General features: G+C 40.6%; 1 protein-coding gene across 5 annotated transcripts in view; it reads left to right on the top strand.

Moving 5' to 3' along the window:
* Window positions 1–15,951, top strand: part of EMILIN2 (elastin microfibril interfacer 2) — a 64,330-nt gene that overhangs the window by 40,026 nt on the left and 8,353 nt on the right. For all 5 annotated transcript variants that reach the window (XM_053243336.1, XM_053243335.1, XM_053243333.1 and 2 more), the window contains exons 4-6: window positions 813–2,720; window positions 12,652–13,125; window positions 14,979–15,020. In XM_053243336.1, coding sequence (XP_053099311.1) covers window positions 813–2,720; window positions 12,652–13,125; window positions 14,979–15,020 — 2,424 coding nt within the window. The remainder of the gene's footprint in view (window positions 1–812; window positions 2,721–12,651; window positions 13,126–14,978; window positions 15,021–15,951) is intronic.

The following is a 15,951-nucleotide window of genomic DNA, read 5'->3' as shown; positions in this document are numbered from 1 at the left end:
CCAAACAGGTCTGCAGTTTGTGTCCTCCAAACTCTCCTAATTTATTTATGGCTTATGAGATAATGTGTGGAAGCAACGGCTCATAGGTTCAAGTGCTCGGGCTCAACTAGAGCCTTCACACTAGCAGCGGCAGGTCATGACCCTATCTGTATTGTTGATGCAAGTGTAACTGTTATTGCTTTTGCATTGGCAGCTTCCTCCTGTTGTTATTTTAGAACTTTATCCCCTAAGTAAGTAGATAAAGTTATAAAAGAAAGACAGGAGGCCACAATGTTTTGTGTTAGTGGATGTAAGACCTGGTTCCTGCCCCCACCCCCACCACCAAAACTGGAGTTGACTCTCAATGTATCATACCATGAAGTGGACTCTAGTCTACAAAGCTTATGATATAATAAATTTATTCATCTTGAAGGCTTCACAAGACTCTGTTTTTGAATATTTATTATATATGACAGGACAGTGTCATAAAGGTGCATTTGTGAATATCTATACACAAACTTACATTAGTAAATATATAATATGTCTATACTGCACACATAAATATGTGAATGGTGTGGATAATCCTATTCATTACACAAGTGGGGTGTTTCATAGTGGTGCAAAATATACTTATAAAACGTGGCACTTTGTATGTCATACACATTCTCAAAATATTTATGTCGTAAAAGCAGGAAAAGAAATTATATATGACTTCTTGTTATTCAGTGCATCGAGCTGTAAAAATGTAAGAATGTAGTTTTTCTTTCTATATGGAAGCTGTTGGAATAAACCATTAAAATCCTATTTCCTCATTTTTTAATTCCTTTCCACAGACCCTAATTCAAAGCTAGACCAACAGGACATGCAGGCTAAAAAAATGCAGTTCCTTGAAGATGAATTGTTCCGCCTTACACAGACAGTGCTAGAGCTTCAGTCCTCCTTAACTGGTGTGAATGAAAACCTAAAACTTTCAGTGCAAGAAGATGCAAGTCGGATGCTTGTCTCATGGCTGAACAATCTTCACGACCATCCAGGGCCTGATAGTCCTGTTGGGGGTGAAACAGACAATATTAATCTGTCTAAAAAGCAAGACCAAAAAGAACCTTTTCCTGAATCTGGAATAGAAAACATAGACTCTGAACTAGATGAAGTAAAAGATGGCTTGAAGGCCAAACGTGAGAAGCTGGAAGAACTGAATGGGAAAGTAAATGGCTATGAAGGACAATTGAAACAACTTGAAGAAGCAGTCCAAGGCCCAACAGCCATGATGCCTAGTGGCCAGTTATATCAAGCATACATAGATGCTAAGTTTGAAGCCCTGAGACAGGAAATGTTGGAAGGGTTTGAGAAGAAAATGGCAGATCTGAAAAATTCATGTGAGTATAAACTGATGGATATTCAGCAGCAATGTGATGAACATGAAGCTAGCTGTTCGGGAATAAGAGAACTTATTGGAGAAAAAGAAAATAACCTGAAGAAAGAAATGAAAAATCTTAAGACTCTTATCGAAACACCATCAAACCTATCACTTCGTTGCAATACTGATGACTTTGGTGAGCAGATTAAACAATTGGGTGAAAAGATTGACAGAACTGCAGAAGCAAATAGAATTTTAAATGCCAGGATAGATAATGAAATAAAGCGTCTTTCCACTCCGGATTCTGAAGGCAAATTTAATGCAAAATGGGAGGAAGTGGAAGCCAGGATAAATGTTACAGAAAAAAATGCTGAGGAACACTGTTTTTACATTGAGGAAACTCTCCGTGGTGTTATAGCTACTGAAGTAGATGAAGTAAGAGACTTATTTGACAAAAAGCTTCAGGCATTGGAAAACCGTCTGGGTGCTACTATTCTAGATATTGCTAATGTTACAGATCCAGTTGAGATGTATACTGGTCCAGGATCAATCTTACACAGTGACTCAGGATTTGGAAATGAGCAGCTTGCATCTGAAATTAGTTTTGTGAAGAACAAACTACAAGACGTTGAAAATCTTTGTTGGCAGAAATGCCAATCTGAACTACAGAATGTGGAAAGCCTCCAGAAAGACATAGAAAACTGTAACAGTAAATATGATTTATTATTTTTGAGAACACAGGACAATTCTGGTATTTTAAAGTCTTTGAATGACTCTTTAAATGAAAAGTTTCATTTGATTAAAGGCAGCCAACGTGACATTCAAAAACTTCAAAAGGATTTACGAATCGTTCGCTATGGTCTAAATGTCATTGATAAAGACGTAAAAAGCCTTCAAGGTGGTTTGATCAACTGCAAAGAGCAACTTCTAGATATCAATTCTACATGCGAAAAGACACAGCATGGTATGTTTAAAAAGATAGATGAAATACAGAAATCAGTTGACAATCAAACAGCTTACCCAAACAACAGTTGTTGTAGTGTGTTGAAGGAGAGGGTAGAACAGCTAAATGGGAGAGTATTTTATGACCCAAACAAATGTAAAGAGAAATTTCCTGGCATCTCAGATTTGGAGAGTAAAGTGTCTCATGTTGAGAAAACCTGCAACAAACTGGACTCCATATCTAGCAGCCTTCAGAGGATAAAAGAGGGATTAAACAAACATGTCTCCAGTCTTTGGAACTGTGTCAATCAGATGAACAGAACTGTAACATCCCATTCTAAAGATATTTTTGGCCTCAAGAATTCTGTCCAACAGTTCCACAGCCAGTTCCACAAATTCACTATTGACCTTCAGGATCTGATGAAAACTCAGCCTACTACAAGTAAGTTAGTCTGCCCCTTTTTACATACCATACTTTTATCTAAAACATAAAGTAGTAACAGGATTAATCAAAATTGAAGATATCAGGGATAATGGAGTGATTCCTCCCCTCTTTGTTGTTTGTTTTATTTAAAACAAAAACTTTTAAAGCATTTTAGTTTCAGCCAAATGTTATACAATTTTGCTCCATACAATATAGCATCACTGCAAAATATCTATTGCTTTGATTGTATTGTATTATGTTTTACAAAGTATTTGGATTGAATGTATGAAATACTAAATTGAATCTAAGCTTAGAGTACATGAAGAAACTTTTTTTTTTTTTTTTTTTTTGCAGGCAAACTAATTATGTTGGGCATAACATTCAGGCTCAGTCCCTACTGCCTCAGCAAATTTTTGATGAAAACATTAAACTGACCCCTCACCAGCCATTAACTCTTGAAACTTTAGGGCTGGATGAAAATGAGCTGGGACTGAGCACCCCTCCAAACATAAAAATGAAATTTGTATATGGACTAACAGCCAAGTTATAGCTCCTGTCTTTGTTGCTAAGTTTTGTATTTTACCTGTGCCTAGCTACAGGCTCAAGTAACACATTCACACCATATACAGCAATGTTTTGTTGCAGGGCCATACTTATCTTTTAATTGCATTTGACCTGTCCACTGCCCTGTATTAAAAAATTTGCCCCTGCTTTCTGTCCTCATACTTCCAGTCATTGCTTTCTTCCAGTTCAATGAAGTACTTTATTATGTGAGATGAGAGGCTGCTGTTTGCCGGGTGTGTGTGTGTGGAGATTGCTATTCATCCTGGGGGTAAGCAGGTGTGTGTACCTATATTTCAAGAGACTGGTGGTTACATTTGTAGCTTGCCACTGACAACATACAGATGTGTGTTATTTACCTCTGAAGCAAGTTCCACTGTGTTCCCTTATGCTCGCTAGGAGTGTTGTTAGGAAGTGAGGGAGCATAAGGTTTTGCAGCCTTAGAAAGTAAATACTTAGGTTATGAAATGTTTCCAGATGCAATGAAAGCAAACACTAAAATTTGAATAATGTTTCTTGGATTTCCAGTGTGGCAGCAAAAGAGCCCTTTTGGGAGATTTTGGGAAATCTCAGAAACTTTTGTTGCACTTTGTAGGAGACTTGATGTGTGAGCAAGATATTCCCCTCAGGGGATGAAGCCGCTCTGGGAAGAGCAGAAGGTTTCAAGTTCCCTCCCTGGCTTCTCCAAGAGATATATATATATATATATAGAGAGAGAGAGAGAGAGAGAGAGAGAGAGAGAGAGAGAGAGAGAGAGAGGACAAGATTTTTATTTATTGAACCAACAAACTACCAAAGCATACAGTACGTTAGATAGGGCTGAGAGAGATTCCTGCCTGCAACCTTGGAGAAGCCGCTGCCAGTCTGTGAAGACAATATTGAGCTAGATAGACCAATGGTCTGACTATGGCAGTTTCCTATGTTCCTATGTAGGTGCGTCTTGATGTGTTTGTGTGCATGTGAATATGTGTCTGTTTCTTTCGGATCAGTTTTAAATATAAAATGATTGTTGTCTATGTTTGAATGTGATGTTCACAAAACTGTTCAGTGTAGTTGCAACACCCTGCACAGTTACTTTAGTATTTTGAATTGGCAGCCTTTCATTTGATCATGTTTTGGTTAACTTTAAGCCACCTAATGGTGCAACAGGGGAGCAACCTGCCTAGAGAGCAGCAGGCTGTTGGTTAGAATTCCCTGTTGATGTGTTTCCTAGAATATGGGAAACTCCTATATTGGGCAACAACGATAAAGGAAGGAGCTGAAAGGCATCATCTCATACTGCGCGGGAGATGGCAATGGTAAACCCCTCCTGTATTCTACCAAGAAAACCACATGGCTCCGTGGTCACCAGGAGTTGACACCGACTTGATGGCACAACCTTTCCTTTCCTTGGTTACCTTTATGCATAAAGTAAATGTTTGCCAACATGTTATACCACTTAAGTGATGTCATTTTAGCTTGGAAGACAACAGCCACAATAGGCTTCTGTTTAAATCAATTGTCGGACTATTATATTGGTGGGACTTTGTAAGAATCTTCAGACAAGGCCCTGTTAAATAATATGCACCAGTTAGACATTTAAGCATAGCAAAGGTGTGCTAGTTTTCAGCCAGAATAATTCTGACTTTGGTTCCAGGTTTTATTTTAAAACAGAATGTAGCCAAGGACATTTTAAATGACTCAGCCCAAATGTATGTTGAAAGGTTTATGAATATTGTGTGAACTGTACAAAACATGGGCCAAACCCTTATTAGGTCCTTACTTACTCAACACTTCCATTAAAGGTAATGAGATGCTTGCATGAGCACAGCAATTGGATTCAGCATATTATGGACATATTCCAACAACACTAGAATAACAGAGCCTGCTTCTAATGAGCAGTTCTATGCTTGGACTGGATTTTTTGGCCTGCCCACATGTTATTCCAACAACTCTGAACACAAAGGTGCAAACAGCTCTCTTAAACAGGTGGAACACTAGGACAATAAATTATAGAGCACAATAAAGGTGTTTGTGTCACTAGTTCCCTATCATGCCTGTCTTTGATCATAACTATGAACATAAGAACATAAGAACAGCCCTGTTGGATCACGCCCAAGGCCCATCTAGTCCAGCATCCCGTTTCGCACAGTGGCCCACCAGATGCTGCTGGAAGCCACAGGCAGGAGTTGAGGGCATGCCCTCTCTCCTGCTGTTACTCCCCCACAACTGGTACCCAGAGGCACCCCACCCCTGAGGCTGGAGGTGGCCTACAGCCCTCCGACTAGTAGCCGTCAGTAGACCTCTCCTCCATGAAGTTATCCAAACCCCTCTTAAAGCCATCCAGGTTGTTGGCTGTCACCACATCTCGTGGCAGAGAATTCCACAAGTTGATTATGCGTTGTGTGAAAAAGTACTTCCATTTGCTGGTCCTAGATTTCCTGGCAATCAATTTCATGGGATGACCGCTGGTTCTAGTATTATGGGAGAGGGAGAAGAATTTCTCTCTCTCCACTTTCTCCACACCATGAATGATTTTATAGACCTCTATCATGTCTCCCCGCAGTCGTCTTTTTTTCTAAACTAAATAGCCCCAACAGTGTTGTAGCCTAGCCTCATAAGAAAGGTGCTCTAGGCCCCTGATCATCTTGGTTGCCCTCTTCTGCACCTTTTCTAGTTCTACAATGTCCTTTTTTAGATGTGGTAACCAGAATTGTACATAGTACTCCAGGTGTGGTCAGGTTGCACCATAGTTTTGTATAAGGGCATTATAATATTAGCAGTTTTATTTTCAATCCCCTTTCTAATGATCCCTAGCATTTAATTTGCCTTTTTCACAGCTGCCGCACATTGTGTCGACACTTTCAACGAGCTGTCCACCACGACCCCAAGATCCCTCTCCTGGTCAGTCACCGACAGCTCGGATCCTATCAGCATATACTTGAAGCTGGGGTTTTTCATCCCAATGTGCATCACTTTACACTTTCTAACATTGAACTGCATTTGCCATTTTGTCTCCCACTCCCCCAGTTTGGAGAGATTCTTTTGGAGCTCCTCACAATCTGTTTTGCATTTCACTACCTGAAAGAGTTTGGTATCATCTGCAAATTTGGCCACCTCGCTACTTACCCTGCTTCTAGATCATTTATGAATAAATTAAAAAGCACTGGTCCCAGTAAAGATCCCTGGGGGACCCCACTTCTTACTTCCCTCCATTGCGAAAACTCTCCATTTATACCTACCCTCTGATTCCTGTCTTTGAAACAGTTAGCAATCCACACATGTACTTGTCCCCTTATCCCATGACCGCTAAGTTTCCTCAGGAATCTTTAATGAAACTTTGTCAAAAGCTTTTTGGAAGTCCAGGTAGACTATGTCAACTGGATCAACTGGATCCACACACTTGTTGACGCTCTCAAAGAACTCCAAAAATTTGCTCATGCAAGATTTACCTTTGCGGAACCCATGCTGGGTCACTCCCAGCAGGGCCTGTTCTTCTATGTGCTTTACAATTTTATCCTTGAGGATGCTTTCCATCAATTTGCCTAGAACGGATGTTAAGCTAACCAGCCTGTAATTTCCCAGATCACCTCTGGATCCCTTCTTGAAAATCGGTGCTACATTTGCTACTCTCCAGTATTGCCTCCCTTATTGTTGCCTTGCATTTCTTTTGCCAGAGTTTATGTTCCTTTCTGTTCTCTTCATTTGGACAGGCCTTCCAATTTCGGAAGGAAGTCTGCTTCCCTTTTATGGCTTCCTTGACGGTACCCGTTAGCCATGCTGGCATCTTCCTGGACTTAGTGGTACCTTTCCTCTTTTGGATTATACAGTCTAACTGGGCTTCTAATACTGTGGTTTTGAGTAAACTCCATGCACTCTGGAGCGAAGTGACTCTCCTGATTTTCCCTTTCAGCTTCCTTTTCACCATACTCCTCATTTTAGAGAAGTTTCCTCTTCTGAAATTCAAAACGTCTGTGTTAGACTTCCTTGGTGATTCTCTCCCCACATGTATGCTGAATTTGATGGCACTATGGTCACTGTTCCCTAAAGGGTCGATGACACTGACATCCCACACCAGAAACTGGGTGCCACTCAGAATTAAGTCCAAGGTCGCCTTCTCTCTGGTTGTTTCCAAGACCAATTGTTCTAGGGGGCACAGTCATGTAGCGTATCTAGAAATAGAATAGAAAGAGGTCATGACCTGATTGTGAATTTACCCAGTCTATGTGTGTGTAATTGAAATCACCCATGATTACAGCCCTGCCTCTCCTTGACACCTCCCTGATTTCCTGCTGCAACTCCCAGTCACTGTCAGCGTTTTGATCTGGAGGGCAATAGCACGTCCCCAGTAGCACGTTCCCTTTCAGGCCTTCTATTGTCATCCACAGGGTTTCTGTAGAGCACTCCAGTCCACCCAGGTTTTCTAGCTTGTTAGATTCTATCCCTTCTTTAATATACAGTGCTACTCCACCTCCAAGGCGCCCCTTCCTGTCCTTTCTATAGAGTTTATATCCAGGGATAACAGTGTCCCACTGGTTCTCACAGTTCCACCATGTTTGTGTTATGCCCCCTAGATCTATTTCTGCGTTAGCCACCAAGCACTCCAGCTCACCCATTTTGGCTTGGAGGCTTCTGGCATTGGCATATAAGCACCTATACACTGAATCTCTCACCTGATGTACGTATCTTTCTTTTGACTCTTTGACCAGCTGGCACAGTCTCCCGTCTGCTCTTTATGCGGTACTGCTCTTTCCCCTTGTGTTTTATCTGAATCCTTTGCACCCTCGCACTTTAAAGGACGGCTTTTGCTGAACGGGATACTGCCCAGCTCCCATCGGTTTTCCCCCAGGCATCATTTAAAAAGCTGCTCTGCAACCTTTTTGATTTTAAGCGCCAGCAGTCTGGTTCCATCTTGGTTCAAGTGCAGCCCATCCCTTTTGTACAGGCCTTGCTTCCCCGAAAATGTATCCCAGTGCCTAACAAATCTCAACCCCTCCTCCCGGCACCAACGTCTCATCCACGCATTGAAACCCCACAGCTCTGCCTGTCTCACTGTACCTGCACGTGGAACAGGTAGCATTTCTGAGAATGCTACTTTGGGGGTCTTGGACTTCAATATGCTACCTATCAGCCAAAATTTGGCTTCCAGGACCTCCCAACTACATTTCCCCACATAGTTGGTGCCGACGTGCACCACAACAGCTGTCTCCTCTCCAGCATTGCATAACAGCCTATCTAGATGCTGCGTGATGTCCGCAACCTTCACACCAAATAGGCAAGTCACCCTGCAGTCAACATGAGGGTCACAAACCCATCTCTCTATTCCTCTAACGATCGAATCACCCACTACAAGGAGGCCCCCACCCCCCAGAGGAATATCCCCTGTGCAAGAGGATATGGGCTCATCATCCATGGAAGGGGTCCCTTCTAAAGGAGCATTTTCCTCTTCCTCAGACCGGTGTCGTCCTTGCCCGAGACCATCATTCTCCCTGACAGCAGAGGAGCTATCAGCCCTGGAGTGGGATGTCTCTATCACGTCCCTGAAGGTCTTGTCCCTGACAAGAAGACACCCTGAAGGTCTCGTCCACATGCCTCTCTTTCTCTCTGATGTTCTCCAGATCCGCCACCTGGTCTCAAGGGAATGGACTTGCTCCCTGAGAGCCAGGAGCTCCTTGCACCGAGCACACAACCATGACTTCTGCCCATGGGGCAAATAGTCATACATGTGGCACTCTGTTCAATACACTAGGAAGTGCCCCCTCCCCTGCTGGCCTTCTACCTTCATACTGTTTTTGTTGGCTGTTTACAGTATTTAGAGATAGCTTATTAGAATGATAGGTCTCAGCTGTAATGGTCAGGTATTTACTGTCCAAGCAGCCTTTCCCAAGAATATGAGGAACGGATTTTTACTTATGTTCTTTTCTCCACCAGTCTTCTCCAACTATGGAAGCTCACATCCAATGTGGCAAAGGGAAAAGAGCCGATCCATTTACTTGAATCACATGGTTTCTCTTGTTTAGAGAGGTGTGACTCCCACACAGGACCAGAGAGGTATAGGATCCAGCCATACAAAAATGGCTTCCACACAGCTCCAGTTGTATAGGAATGTATAGTAAATGTGATAGTAAATAATGGTATAGGAATGTAGGAAATGACAGGATAGCCACTGATTCATTCCAGTATTTTCTTTGCAAATATGAATGCATGGAGACTAAGGAGAATCTGAGTCTTGGAGCCTACCATTCCCTTAAGTTCTGAAGCCTTGACTGAATTCATTAGTAAAGCTAGAAATTCATGGGCAGTGAACTTTGAGGCAAGGAGTTAAAATTAGTTGCTGTCTTAGAGCAGTCATAAGTTTAGGTCCTGCTTTGGAATGCTTCATAGCATTCCATCTTTGATGTAGTAAAGTTGGCAAAGTCCACTATACACATAATGAAACAGATTTCATTGAGATAAAAATGTCACATTACTCTGAAATTCTAAAACTGTTTAGCTTTTAAAGAAGCTAGTTTAATGGACATGGGGAATATGGGCACCCATTGTTTCTGATGGAACTGATTATTCTGTTGGAAAACATGGTGGATGTGCCATGACAATTTATTGTGAATGGATGTTAGTTTAACAATTGCAAGAACAAGTCATCGCTTTTCTATATGCTGTGTAAATGGAATCAGTGACTCACTAGCTTTTAACCAATTTCATCCCCTGCCATTGTTCTCTTTTTCTTAATAAGGAAATCAGACATCTCTGCTTGTTGCAACATAAAAAAACAGCCATGCGCACCCCCAAATAGTTTGAGTTTTAATTGGCATCTCTCTTCAGATCTGTAAAAGTGTTGGGGCAAGAATTGGTGTCAAAACTGGAAGTGGACTGGGCTTCTCTTGTGGGCTGGCATCTGATCAAGAAACAGAGTGATGGTATTTGGTGTGTTGCCTGCTGCCATTTCATCATTTAAGTTGGCAATAGTAAACAAAGCACTGCGAACACTGCTGAAAAAAAGATGGTTCTCTGGGGATATTCTATTTTCAAGGGCAACAATGACCTAAGCGCTGTGTGCCTTTCCAGCTGCTTTCTAGGCTGGGAAGAAATGTGTCTGCCTTACAATCTATCCAACACAGAGCTAGAAGTAGACTATGCTGGATGTATCCTTGTAATTTACTGAGTTAACTATAAGGAAGTTGCACCTGGGATGAATTTCGCCCTTGCTGTCTGGATTATTAACACATGCTTTGCTCAGATGGTGGCTCCTTTATCATTATTCTCCCAGCCTTTCAAAGCAGTGTTTCATGACATAAAGCAAGTCTGATATGGAGGCCAAAAAGAGAAGGAAAAAAAGTTCCTAAACAGCAGTAACTGCAAAGTATTAGCACAATACTCTCTGACTGTCTCTGTCCCATGCCTCATTGGGAGACTATTCTAAGGAAAGATGCATTTCTACATATTTGGTGAGCTATGCCAAACATTACAGACCAGACCATGCTTGCGCATGATTCATGATTCACTTCCCTGCAGAACAATTAAGTTGGTGGTTCCTTCTAAACCATTTATTTTTTCCTAAATGGGGGGAGCTTTATAAGTTATATACATATATTAATTCTGTGTGCTCAGGGACTGAGACTTTAAGAAAGTTTAACTAAATTAAAAATAATGAAAAATATAAGGCTTAGAACTTGCAACCATTATTTTATAAAAGTATTGCATAACATGTAGTTGTTTAATTCAAAGCACTAATTCAGGTCCCTTTAGCTTCTCTAAGGAACTGCAGACTCCTTGCTTTTCTACTCTTCTTTCTAACCAAGAATATTCAGCTCCCTTTTTAGTGTTGGGCTCTGGGCTGAGGCTTTCCTGTAACTCTGTCTTCAGTTTCTTCCTCTGTGGCTGGCCTGAGGAAGACACAACTTGACCTTTTGTTCCTTGATGCAAAAACCTGAATATGAAATGCATATGGCCTTACTTCAGTTATAAATGGCACATGCATGTTTAAATTGCTGCTTTTCTTGGCAAATGGCATGGAAGCCCATTCTATGTTCAGTTATTGCATCCATATATTTTGCAGAGAAAAGTACCAATTTCAGTGTGATGCATTCAAAAATGACACAAGGCACATGTATTTTGTACTTGAGCAGTTGCACTAGAATTTAAAATATTTAGTGAAATGTAGGCCTGAGTGCCTCCTATAGTGGCACATATTTTAAAACAGGAGTGATGTTTATGGAAGGTTTAATGTATTTATTGCTTTTTATTACAATTGTGACTTGCTTTGGAAACTCACATTGAAAAACAGGCTAAAAACCACCCTGAGTCATGTAAACTGCCCTGAACCATTTTTGGAAGGGTGGTATATAAATCAAATAAATAATAAATAAATATTTAGATTTTAGCCATGCTAATCTTCTCTATATCATTTATTTGTTTATTTAAAGTCAAAGAACAGTTTTATATTTGTAAGATTTTAACTTTAAATATTATTCATTTTATTGAATAATAAATTTTTCTGGCAAATTTGAATAATAGTAAATTTGAATCTGAGAAAGTTATTCTCTTAAGCATGATGTCATTTTGGATTATAATTGTTTGGATCTGATTACTGAGTGTTAAAAATCTGTTGAGAACAATAATAAAGTATTATTATTATTTCTTCTAAAAAAATTATTTAAACATTCACTGAGCATATTCCTGTGCAAAAAGTAGTGCATTCAGCTAATTTCATTGAGAGGGTTGTGCCTGCCAAATTTGGTCTCTGTAGGTCTTCAGGAAGTATGACTATTTCACACAAACAATGCCACAAACAAACATTTCAAAAATATATAATAGATTCACATATATACATTTGTGTCATTTTTTTTTAGAAAATATGCACTAGTGGAGATTAGGAAGAGATGCTTCCACACACTTGTATTTAAAGATAAAAGTTATTGATGGACTAATGATGTGTATGGAAGAACATACTATGCACAATCAGAGGAAGGGTCCCACAACCCTCAGGAACATATTTTCGGTGGGATGCAGAGAAAAGGGGGGATTGGCAAAAATTGTTCCTGCACTGCCCTCAGGGCCACATTCCTGCAAGTGAATTGTCCTTTAGGAGGGAGGGGAGAGCAGCAAAAGTCATTCTCCCCCACTCTTTGCTGCAGCTGATCTGCAGATGAAGGAAGAAATGCAACTAGTTCTCAAGCAATTTGCATCTCCACAAGGCTCCTTCCATTGTAAGAACACTGAGGAGAACATCATCCAGTGATCCATCTAGGGTTCAGGCCTGTTTTGTTGTGCTTGGGTTGATATTTTTGTTTGGTTTTATGTTTACAGTTTTATTTCACATTTAATGTTTGTTTTGCCTCATAAATACATTATTTGACTAATGTTTTAGAACTCAGAACACTCTTCCTTCTACAACTTTCTTCCCCCTTAGCAAAAGAAACATCAATTCTACCACCAAGGAAACCACAAGGAAATGTTCCTCTGGTGCCCTCAGATCCAAGAAAACCATTACAGCCCTCTCAGCCAGGAACATCCTCAGTGCCAAGGACACCACAACAGTCACAACCAGAAGAACCTGTGCAACCATCTCAGCCAAGAATATCCCTACAGATTCCACAGCTAAGAATACCTTTGCAGCCGTCACATCCACGGGTAGTCATACAACCACCATTACATGGATCACCTCATCAGCCACCAGATCTCAGAACTCCTCTATGGCCATCATTTCCAGGCTCAAAATCTGGTTTACCTTTCTTGCCTGGGTCAGCTGGGTCACTGATGGAAAATGGAGAGGCAGGCCCTCCTGGTACTGTTTTAATGTCGGGAAGAGGGCGGCCAAAAAGTGCAAATGGTCAAGGTGGCCAGTGGAACATGCCCATGTCTGAAGGGTATGCTGGAGCACCAGGTGAGCAAACCAGAAGTTATGACTAAGTGACATCTCTTCTTTCCAGTCATTGACAAAAGCAAAAATGTTGTATTCTGGTTATTATTGTGAAAAAGTGATTCTTAGAACCATATCAAAAATTATTTCCAAGATAGATGCAGAAACCATATCTGTATTGGATCTGCAAAATATACATGTGTATGAATTCTTTCTCAGCATGGCTTTAATCATTGTAGTGACTCATGAGAAATTTAGTGACTCTTGAGCACAGACTCAGTGTAAATAGAGATTTTATTTATTTATTTATTTATTTATTTATTTATTTATTTATTTATTTATTAAAACTTTTATACCGCCCTTCCAAAAAGCTCAGGGCGGTTTACATTAAAACTAAGATGTAAATAGAAGGGAGCCAGTGTGGTGTAGTGGTTAGAGTGCTAGACTAGGACTGGGGAGACCCGAGTTCAAATCTCCATTCAGCCATGATACTAGCTGGGTGACTCTGGGCCAGTCACTTCTCACTCAGCCTAACCTACTTCACAGGGTTGTTATGAGGAGAAACCCAAGTATGTAGTACACTGTTCTGGGCTCCTTGGAGGAAGAGCGGGATATAAATGTAAAAATAAATAAATAAATGTCATCCCACTATTGTGCATGGTAGTGTTGGTATGCATTATTTAATTTCTGAAGGTGATGCCTGTCTAAAGCCATGATTAAGGGAACATAGAAAACAAGAGCTGTTACATCTAGTTCATTATTTTCTACACTGAGTGGCAGCAGGGTTTCAGACACCAGTTTTCCCAGTCATCTCTGGGGATGCCAGAGATTGATTCTGGGTCCTTCTGCATGCAAAAATTGTGCTCTACAATTGAGCTATAGCTTTTGTCTCAGATGTATGAAGACTAGCTGTGGTTACTCCATGATAAAAGAAATGCTCTCTCCATATATTCAGAAGCATTCTGTTATTGTTCACATGAGAACTGCCCTAGCACTGAAACTGTGCATATGTTTCTCTGTCTCAGAACATTAACATTAATTCCTTCAAATAAATTATCTTCTACCTTGTTTTAGAACTGAACCCACAAAACCTCTGCTAACTGGGCAAAGTGGCACCTTTTAACATGGTGATTCTCTTTATTTAGCAGGGGGAGAGTAACTGGACCTATCCAACCCCAGCATGGTACCTCCAGTGACTGTTCCTGGCGTCTATCTTATGTCTCTTTTTAGATTGTGTGTCGTTTGGGGACAGGGATCCATCTTATTTGTTTGTTATTTCTCTGTGTAAACCACCCAGAACCATTTTTGGAAGGGCAGTATAGAAATTGAATAAATAATAATTAATAAAAGAACCATTGCATTATAATGAAGAACTTAATGGCTTTGCAGTGGCTAATACCTTGAAAGAAATAGCTGTCATGGTTTGGGTTTATGTCATCTAATATTATTATCAGCCCCTTTAAGAAAACAAATATGTTATTATTTTTGTTCTTGTTGTTGGGCCTCTTATGAAAACAGTTGGGCCACAGTGGTGCTCACAAGTCTTCGCCCCCACACACAGCAGATTGTGATACTTCTAACAACTGACCATAAAGATAGTGAGAACCTGTTTTGCTCTCCATTTTCTTCTCCACTAAATCACTTAGGAAGGATGGGAGTAGGAACACTTAGGCATAGCTCTCTACATTCTTCATATAGATAGCAGTGATCAAATCACTTAGCCTAATGATGCCAGACAACTACACAGTTACTGGAACGATACAGATGTATATTGCACAAGAATGATTTGCAATTGTCAAAGGAGAACAAAGTGTAATGGACTGTATATGAAAGCATATATGTATATATTTGTTTAAACACATTCCTTTTGTTTGTAGGATATCCGAAACGTCCACAAACTCCATCAACTGTCACACAAGGTAATCCTCTTCTTGCACTAATTTCCACTTGTCTTCTATAGATGCAGTTGATGCCATACATTTTATTTCAGATGCTTGTTATTTTTAGAAATCTTACTAAAAATATTATTTAAAACTGATAGTTACAAAATCTAAAATTGATCCACTATTGTCTCTTTTTGCTCCTAGTTTAATTAAGGAACAATTGTTAAATGCTTACTCCATAACTTTCCATCTACTTAGAAATGAAAAGATGTAATATTTTACTGTCTGTTAACCCATCCAAGCCTGGTGTTCAAAGCAATGATATGTCAGCACAATGATTGGAGAAACAGAATATGTGAATGTTACACAAGCTTCTTCCCTGACATACTGCTGAAACCCCAGCATCATTGAAACGTCACTACTCAGGTTTTGCATGATGACATGCACACACAGATCTAAAGATCTGCATAAGAACATAAGAACAGCCCTGCTGGATCAGGCTCAAGGCCCATCTAGTCCAGCATCCTGTTTCACACAGTGGCCCACCAGATGCCGCTGGAAGCCACAGGCAGGAGTTGAGGGCATGCCCTCTCTCCTGCCATTACTCCCCTGCAACTGGTACTCAGAGGCACACCCTTGAGGCTGGAGGTGGCCCACAGCCCTCTGACTAGTAGCCATTGATAGACCTCTCCTCCATGAAGTCATCCAAACCCCTCTTAAAGCCATCCAGGTTGTTGGCCGTCACCACATCCTGTGGCAGAGAGTTCCACAAGTGGATCACGCGTTGTGTGCCATTTATGTGTGCCATCTAGTGCCATTTATGCTCTTTGGTCCCCATGTGAAGCTAAGAACAGAGGGACCCACACCAGCCAGCCAGAAAACAGAGTTGTTAGTTCAGCCAAAGATCAAAAAACTATTCCCTCTCATCTTAAGCTGTTTAAGTAATTGATTGCTGACATATTCCAGA

This window comes from Hemicordylus capensis, chromosome 4, assembly GCF_027244095.1.
Source record: "Hemicordylus capensis ecotype Gifberg chromosome 4, rHemCap1.1.pri, whole genome shotgun sequence".
Taxonomy (NCBI): domain Eukaryota; kingdom Metazoa; phylum Chordata; class Lepidosauria; order Squamata; family Cordylidae; genus Hemicordylus; species Hemicordylus capensis.
The sequence above is the reverse complement of the archived record's forward strand: the minus strand, read 5'-3'. Positions and strand labels throughout refer to the sequence as shown.